At 36.2% G+C, this 9,727-nt stretch overlaps 1 protein-coding gene across 1 annotated transcript; it reads right to left on the minus strand.

Moving 5' to 3' along the window:
- Positions 1-824: 824 nt before the first annotated feature.
- Positions 825-3,634, minus strand: LOC133782865 (uncharacterized). The gene is made up of 5 exons (XM_062222286.1): positions 3,448-3,634; positions 3,052-3,361; positions 2,854-2,935; positions 2,641-2,757; positions 825-1,156 (listed from the first exon to the last, which is right to left on the minus strand). Exons 2-5 carry the CDS (start codon positions 3,168-3,170, stop codon positions 1,106-1,108), a joined length of 369 nt encoding a protein of 122 aa, XP_062078270.1. The 5' UTR covers positions 3,171-3,361; positions 3,448-3,634; the 3' UTR covers positions 825-1,105.
- Between the last annotated feature and the right edge of the window lie 6,093 nt (positions 3,635-9,727).

Genomic DNA, 9,727 nt, shown 5'->3' on the forward strand with positions numbered 1-9,727 from the left:
CTAGCTTATTTGGTGTGCATTTTACAAGAGGGGTTTTGATTCTTTTAGCATAAACTACATCGGTGAAGTGTTATTTTATTCTTTTCTATTTTTTTCCTTCTTTAATTCTTCAAGTACTATGAAAGCTTAATATGTTATATATGTTTGGTCAAATAGAATTGCATAGAGAAACTGAAAATTTAATTGTAAGTTACAAGTGTTTGTCTTTGGATTCCTAGGAGATTTTTGTAAGTAAGCTCTCAATGATCCATTAGTGGTTCACGTCACTAGTTCAAAAAGCTAATCATAGGGTAAATCATTTCAAGAATTGAAAGCAAACTAAACTTTGGTTAATAGCTAGTACCATCTAACAAAGTATATTCACGTGTAAGATTTAAAAAAAAAAAAGTATATTCATATGTGACTATTTCTATGATAAATATGAAACTAAACTAAACTTGAGAATAGATACATATTTAAGTTGACTCAATTTGATTTTTTTTTTAAAAAGAATCGTGACCACAACAATAATGGAGATAAAATCTATGTATTCTTCAATAAAAATTATAGAAAGAAAACAAAAAATCATTTGCCCATTTATTTAGCTGATTTATTGTACAAGATCATCAATTCAAAGAAAATACATTTTTTGCAAGTTCCTAGAAAAACGGTATCATTTTTTTTTACAAATGTGTAGAAAACGTTATCATTTTTTTACAAATTAAAAAAAAATGGTATATGAAAGAATTTTCATACATTCATTAACTTTGACCCTCAAATAATTAAAAGATCTATGAGGTATTTAACAAAACAATGAAAAGGGCCACAAAAATGGAAATTGAAACTATTGCACAAACACAAGACTCCAGATGCCATGAAATTGATGGGAAAACATAGATACATAGATATGAATTCTTCAATAACTACATGTTGGTCAAATTATAGCAATAGTGTTATAAAAACTGGAGCAAATTTATCAAGAGAATCAGATGAGACACATCTCATATACTCATTAATCACATTACTTGCTCCTCTAGAATCCAGTTAAGTACAGACATTGCTTTTGCTTTGCTTTGAATTTTTTATTGTTGCTATTATCATTTAACAGCCCAATGATATTTTCTTTCTAGCCACTTCCATCAATTTGTCCAAGAGAGAGAAGGTGTGCCATGTATAGCTGCAAAAAGATAAATACAATAGGATAAAATGGTCATGCAAACAGTAAAAACCTCTAAAATAGTCAACTTAAAAATAAAAGTCAGACAATTTAGTCATTAAATTATTCTCAGACAATTACAAGTCACATATTGAGAACATTTTCTTAATTTGTAATGAAAAGACTTGGAATTTTTTTTGGAAATGAATGACAAATGACTAAGAATTTTTATTTTTATTTTCCAATTTCACTAATTATGTACGGTCCATCACATATATATATACCTTTGCCATTTTGATTTATTACTGAATAATAAACGTGGCAATAAGGAAATGAAACGGTATCATCTTGTATGAAGTGTGTTTTAGAATTTTAACTTTCAGAAGTTAAAATATTACATTCTACACAAAAACGAGACACACACAACAAAATAAAAGGCATATGCTTGGCCGGGTTATCTTGGTTCCTTTCTCAGAGGCTTTGGTCTGGTCCTTAATTTTTTTTTTTAATTCTAATGCATTTCTTCCTCTTTTTGAGTACTGTTCTAAAGAAAAAGGCCTATAAGAGTTACCACATCAACCACTCAAAAGCAAACCTTGAGATTAACACCCCCCCGTCTAAATATGCTTCAACAACCAGATCCATCTGATTTTCATGTTCTTACAGATCTTGCTCTGCTATATATAAACCTTACTTTGGATTACCTACCCTCTTTTTCCACAAGGTTTGAGGTTCAAGTCCCTCCTAGTTACCTACATAGCAATTGCTATGGTTTCTTGGTCCCTAAATATTGTAAGGTCAGGCGCCTACTTTCAAAGAGAGAAATGATGTATTCCAATCTCACAAGAGAGAGTTACTTCATTATGAAGGCCTTACCATTAGTACAAGTAGAATACCAATTTTGATAATCAAAACTATTTAAAATTTTTATACCCTATAAGTCCTCCAACTTAGTTACTTCATTATGAAGGCCTTACCATTAGTACAAGTAGAATGCCAATTTTGATAATCAAAACTATTTAAAAATTTTATACCCTATAAGTCCTCCAACTTCATTTTAAGAATTCAAATTCAAAATTGAGTTCTCTTGTTGAACCTCTATGATCATTTTAAGGGGGAAAATCCTACAAAAAATTGAGCCCTGAACTTCTTGGTATACCAGTAAACCTACCCCTATTACCAAATCCATTTTATAAACAAATGAAAGTTCATCATTCTCTTGAAAAGAACAGGAATCGCTATATTGACATACCGCTAAACTACTGTTCACAGCTATGAATGAACACATGTAAGTTTTAATGTCATCTTTTGTGGTTCTAAATCTTCTGGATCACTCCAGTAGTTACAACGAATTAACTACTATTTAAAAAATACAACTTTTTCATGAACCGTCAAATAAGACCCTCGCACTAGAAAATAAAAAAAAAAATGAAACCAAGTACAGATATATGCATGAGAAGATGGTTTGTAGCCGAAAAAGTGGAATTGACTATTGAGTAACTTACAGAATGATACTCATATGCCGAATTGCCCTGACGATTAAAGTGTTTTGCCATGATGGAGTACTCAATAGGTCCCCATTCTTCTGTCTCAAAGCAATTTCCAAGCGCAGCCTTGTACAACTAAAAAATTGCAACAAAAATAAATGACGAATCAATACCCAATTCCAAGAAAATATATCAATTATTCAAATGCAATAAGAGTCGATTTTCTCAAACCTTTGTAGTATCCACTAAGAGCTCGGTTCCTGCTGGGTAGGAAGCATAGAATTGATCACCGCGAGAATACCCAGCTCTAGTTCTGGAACACCAAAGACCAACACCCCATCACAATCCAAAAACCTCCAAAACTTTAATAGCATCATAATTGGATTAAACGATAGACAAAACTGGGTTCGTAGAGGTAAAACGACTCACGTATTGCTTGTGTAAGCGTAGCTCAAGCCCGCCGTGAAGCAAAAGAATCCAGTATACGACACAACTCTTCGAAGCATCTGAATGTGTAGAAGCTCCGCAAACACATCGTATAGCCTCATGGTCGACGAAAGGAGAAACAACGATTGAGTCAAACAACAATGGAGTCAGATGGACATTTAATCAAACGGTTGGTGTGCTTCCTTCTCCAAGAGGAGACAGCAAATTTTGGGTTTCGCCTATACTAGTCAGTGGAATTAAGTGGAGAATGTGATGTTATGGACCCATAATCTTGAAAAAATTTCCCTTTTCACTGCAAAAATTTGTTTTATACATACAATCAAATAATTTTTTTTCCAAACTAATTCAGCACAAAGAAAGGAAGAGAAGATAAGTAACCGTGGGGCGGCTAGGACGAATAACTTGGCGGCAACGCGTGTATAGCTCAGGGCCTTCGGTGGGTCACGATTCACGAAGAGGGTGAGATGTGAGGGTTGTGAGCGTTGTCTGCTCGGCTGGGGCAGTTTGAGAGAGATAAGTGTCTCAATTGATTATTATTGATAGAACCCAAATCCAATTCCTAAAATATTGAGCTGCACTTTAATATGGGCTGTGGTTGTCGTGTGTCAATTAATGTTATGATTGATTAATTTGCACAAAGAGCAGTGATGGGAACACACAAAATTTACATAAAATATATTATCATTATTATTTTTCTTTAGGATAAATAAGATTTTTGCTCCGAACTATGGCATTTTAAAGTTCTCTCACTCGAATTATGTTGCGCAAATATCTTGCATGAGCTATGGAAACCAATAAAAATGTCTCACATTACGATTATTTTTTAAACAAGTTGTTGACGTAGCACTGATATAGTACTAGTGTAGTACGATAAGAGTTCAAAGAAAAAATACATGCCTAAATAGAGGTCTAATAACAAAATTTGAGAATATGTATTTGTATTCTTAGAGCAAATATTTGTATGTTTAGCACTAATAAATTCAATTTTGACTAGTTTCAGTTAGTTAAATAGACTCTCATATTATAACTATACCTGTGACATGTGATCACGTAAGAAACCATTAAAAAAAATGAATATAATGCAACAGAAAGAGTACATTTCCAATAGTTTTTATAGTTCGGGAAAAACTTTTGCCACACAAAAACGTTCAGGGGGCAAAACTCAACAATGTACATAGTTCGAGGGAGAGGAAATCCTATTTGTCCTTTTCTTTATCTCACTATGAATGTTGTTGGTGAGAAACGATTCATAGATAGTCAATAGAAAAGTCTTAGTAGGCCATCCTATGATACTATGCCATGAAATTCCGTTTTTAGTAATTACTAAATTAATTAAACCATGTGAATTAATCAAAGTGCGGAATGGTAATTAACTGTCTACACAGATTGCAATTCTGTCGGGACAGAATCTAAACTTGTCACAACAAAAACTGAACACAATAAAAAGACAGTGCAAAACAATAAAGAACACAACGAATTTTTACAAGGTTCAGAAACCCTTTCGGTTAACCTACTCCTTGGGGCCACGCCCAGAGAATAAAATCAATTAATAAAGAATCACAAGTACAAAATATTGACTTAAACAAAACAAGACTCCCTCTTGAGATTTGCCGCAACTTTGTTGTACTTCTCTTCACTAATCTGATTTTGATTGAAACGCTCCACCACTTGAACTCCCTTCAATGGCCAGCGAGTGCTTGCATCCTCCCGATGCAAGGCTTGTAAAAATCTTCTCCCGAAGACTATAAACGTTGTGTTCAAATTACAATGTATATTCACTCATGAACATGGTATAAACTCACCACTAAAAACTAAACACACATATTTCTACAAGATCACGTGAATACTTATGATCTTGAATACAAAGAGGAACTCTCACAAATATTACAATAATGCTCACGAATAATGCACAAAAGAGTTCACTTTTCTCACTGCCTTTAGAGCCCTATTTATAGAGTCCTTTTTCGTGCTCATAAAGGCTAAGAAAGAATTCTTCCAATAAAGGCAAGAATAATTGAAGATATTCTTGATTGATGAAGAGTTGCCTTTTTTAGAAGATGTTGATCCGACAGATACGATTTTGGAGGGGACAGCTCAGACCTGTGTCGGATTAAAAACAAGCTAAAAAAGGAAACAACAATTAATGATATTAAGGATCCAGTTTCTTGTTTGTAATTCTTGAGCTGCACGAAAATATATAAGCAAATAAACTATAAAAAACTTTGGGTAAGTACCGAATATTTGCAATATAAATCTTCCCTTTATAAACAAATTGGGACAGTATAAGCTAAATAAGAAAGCTCATAATTATCAAAAATTCACAAAATGGGAAAGTGAATTTCCGAAAATTATAATAAAGTGAAACAACCAATTTATCTTTTAAGAAAAAGATATTTCTATAAAAATGTCGATTATAGGATTTACATGCCACAATGGTCATAATGATATATTATTAATCTCAACTACATAATTTAAAATGATATAGTCACTTATGAAAATATTCATAATTAAAATTAATTATAATAATATATAATTTTTGTGTGTGTCTAATAGAATTATTTAAGATTAATTAGAGTTTGGTGGAGTTTTTTAGAAAACTTTAAAGCTTTTTAGAAGGATGGAGAACAGTTTACTATTGTGAGAGTTTGTTAGATATAATAAAGAGATATGGAACATTCTAAATATTGGTAGATAATGTAGAAAATTCTAGTAATATTTTATCTACATTCTAGAAACTCAATAATATTTCATGTACTTCTCTGTCAACTTTGGTATGGACTTCTTCGACCAAGTAGTAGCTTTCCTAGTTACATTCTCAAATTCTATGTGTATCATAGACGGTATTAAGGCAAGTGTGGTGCCAACGAAAAGGACACCAAGTAGGAGAAGCAAGCCTTTTCAACTTCTAATTCAAGAAGAGCTTGAAGAAAGATGAGAAAAGCTACTTGACCATCTTGAAGGAGCATGATGAGGAGTTAACATTACAATGCAACTTGCCAACAGAAATGTAATGTATCTTGGATGAGTTACGTGACGTTATTGTTGGGAATAGTGTCCTTAAAGCAATTGTAGTTGAAAAATATTTTAAATGAAATAAATAATTGAATTGAATTATTATATATATATATATAGATAGAGTATTGATAACTCTACAAAATAAAGTTATTTTACCACTTTTTATGTGCTAATTGTTGCTTAATTCTTGAGTTTTTAATTGATTTATTAAGTTTTTAAGTAATTTTGAATTGATTAGGCTTAATTTAATTTTATAGATTTTTGTGTGTTTTTATAGTTATTTTGTTGTAAAATATTGTAGCTAATTATATAAATTATTGTTGTTTAGTTTGGGGTAAAAAAATATTGTTTTATTGAAACTAAATATTAAATATAAATTAAGTTATAATTAATATTTTCAAAAAAATTAAATTGATTTATTTTATAGTTGAAAATATTTTATTATGATTTAGTTTATATTTATTTTGATTTAGTTTATGTTTATTTTGTAGGGAAGTTATTGCAATTTTTGACTTTGAAAAGTAAGGAAAAGAATGAAGAAAAGTGGCATTTTTGAGAAAAAATAAATAAAAAGATGGCATTTTTGAAGACCACCACCCTAAGCCCAACCTTGGGTCCGCTCCAGCCAGGCCCATCACATTTTTCCTCCTTAAGCAAAGCTCCATCACGCCACCTGCCACCTTCCCAGCATATAGTCTCAACACCACAGCTCCCCAACGCCTGGCTCTTCATCAACAAAACAGCATCACGTGAAGCAAGCTTCCCCAGGCCCAAATTCCTCCACAACCAAGGCCCAATGCCAATTTTCTCCCAATCAATTCGGCCCAAAACAGCCACAAAAAGACAGCCACAATCTTTTACCCAACCAAAGACCACAGCCACAAAAAGACCCAAAACTCACATTTTTATTTCCAATATTTTTCACTCAAATATCAATTCACTCTTCTCTATTTTTCTTACCTAAATAAACATTCCTAATTCATTTTTTTTACCCTAGCTTTTCACTAATCTTTTACCCAACCAAACATTTCATCTTTCCAATACTCTTACACTTACTCTATTTATCATACCACTTCCCAACACAATTAAATTAATCAATTTATTTATTTTAATTTGATTAATTTAATCTCCATATTTTGCCTATAAATAGAGTCTTGTAAGACCATTTGAGGAGCTCTTCTTCTTCATCTTTTCAACATCTTCTACACATATGTTGATGCGGTTCTTCGCCAACAGGTAATTAAGAGAAGGAGAGAAAGGGATTAGTGCTGAAAGTAGAACCGTCACAGATACGAAATCTTAGAGGATGAACTAGGTGACTCAAGGCACATTTTTAAGTGGTTCAAAGGTTAAAATCCTTCTACTCCACTAGTCAATATTTTTGATATATTCTGGGTATTTGGTTACAAAGTATATATCTTTTTAGAGACTATTTTTTCCAACCCTTATCAACTCCCAGGGTCTCCATATTTACAGGAGAAGGCACCTGGAAGTTGGTAAGGAGGTCATCCCGTGACCTTCTTATTTGTCATATCAACTCTATGACATTCATGATTAATTCCTAAACCTGACACATAAGTATGGTCAAATCGAAAGATAAAGAGATAATGGGCCGCACGGCCCAACCCAGCCGTGGGTGTCTGAATACGCACGTTCCTGCTGCGTGTCCAAGAAGTCAGGGAGATATCGGACACGTGATGTCAGATATAGGCACGTTTATCTTGCGTGTGTTGACTTTACAAAGGGTCAGAGATCCATGAGAAGCTCGTACCACGAGCTGCTCCCATGACCCGACCTTCGGCCTTCAGACTCCTTCCCCCAGTCTTGGGCAACCTTGGCGAGTCCTTGAGGATACCTCGAGCTGATAGAGTACGATCTCGAAAACAGGAGCTCCGGCCTGGGGAAATTTACGGACTAACAATGATTAGTCCGAGGCTCGACCTGCTAATCAGCCCGTGGGAAAACCAGGGCGTACATCTGCCCCCCAAGCTCCTGCTCGTGGTATATGACGTCATATATAGAAGACCACAATAGGGGCTTTTAGACTTCCCCACAACCCTTCACATTCCACTTTTTGTGCAAGCGTCTGATACGTGGAACGTCGTGGGTGGCGATGGTACGTTTTACGAGAACCGCATTTAATGGCCTAGTCTATGCTCAGCCGTCGTTTCGTATTTCGAGTGGAAGGCCTCGGATCCCTCACTAGGGTCATCCAAGAGCCTTCTACATGTGATCCTTCACGTATATAAAAAGGGGGTGGCCACCCTACGCATGGGCCACCCCTTCATTCAAAATTTCCCAAATCTCTTTCCTTCTTCCCTCTCTAACTTTCAGAAGAACGAAACCCTCGACTCAGTTACTGCCATTTTCATCGTCCAAGAAGCTTAGGCGCACGAGTTTCTCCGAAGCTTTGGAAGCTATTTCAATGATGAAGCTCCTACCAACGCAGCACTCTCGTCAACCTTCCAGCCATACACTGTAAGTTTCCTGACCCTGTTCACTTTGAAAACATGCTACTGTAGCTTAGGTAAAAAAATTTACTGTAGCCGCATGCAAGGGTTTTCTGGGTTGCGTGGATATGGAGGGTGACAGCCCTTTTTAGGTTATGACATACTTGTTGTAGGAAATCGCCTTAGAGCATGGGTTTTAGGATGCTTTTTCTGGAACAATCTCTGGGTAGAAGTTTTGGGAAATTTTGGGAGTAAAACCGGGTAGCTTAGGGAACACGCCTCATGGGCGGTTTTGCAATTCCTGCCTACTGAAACTTTCCTCCCAAGGCAAATTTTACTCTGAACCCCCTGACACGCGAATTCCGAGTAATCTGGGATCTGTTGGGAGTATACGCGCGTGTTCACTGAACCGCATGGTTCCACGTCCCATGAGCTGGGCTCACCTCAGCTCATGCAAATAATAATTATTCTTCCTCCTGCTTGGGTCGCCTTTTCTAAAATGTTTTCTTGTGTTCACTAGGCGACCAGATGGCTCCAAAAAAGAACCTCCCTCAGAAGAACGTTGGAAGCTCGGCCTCTTGGCAGGAGAAGGGAAAGGCGGTGATGCCCAGCTCGCCGATCCCCCACTTTGGCCCGGCCGTGGAGAAACAGGTCGAGGTGGCCCCTGACGCATTCTTTGAGGCGGAGAGAATCGTCTCAATGATAACCGACCAGGCGAAGATCAACAAACTCTTCCTCACCCACAACATTCCACTGGGGAAAGCCTCCGTTATAGCCCGACCTGCTGCGGAGGGCGAGCGGAGCTGCACGCCGCTCGACGAATCGTTCGTGGCCTGGAGTGGTGAACACTTCAAGTCAGGGGCCTTCCTTCCCCTGGATCAGTACTTTGCTGATTTCCTGAATTATGTGGGGTTGGCCCCATTTCAGCTCCCCCCTAACTCCTACCGTCTGCTGGCAGGGTTGAGGTACTTATTCAAGAAGCAGGAGTGGGAGGTCCCCACTCCTGCAGATATTTTATACTTCTTTTGCCTAAAAGCCAACCCGGACCATCGGGGGCGAGGCGACGGGTTCTACTATTTAACCCGTTTTCCCAATACGGCGGCGGTCATCGAGCTGCCAAGCCATCCAAATGACTTCAAGGACCAGTTCTTCATGTCAACTGGGTTCCGGAACTGCGAGCACCATTACTTCAA

This window comes from Humulus lupulus, chromosome 6 (assembly GCF_963169125.1).
Source record: "Humulus lupulus chromosome 6, drHumLupu1.1, whole genome shotgun sequence".
Taxonomy (NCBI): domain Eukaryota; kingdom Viridiplantae; phylum Streptophyta; class Magnoliopsida; order Rosales; family Cannabaceae; genus Humulus; species Humulus lupulus.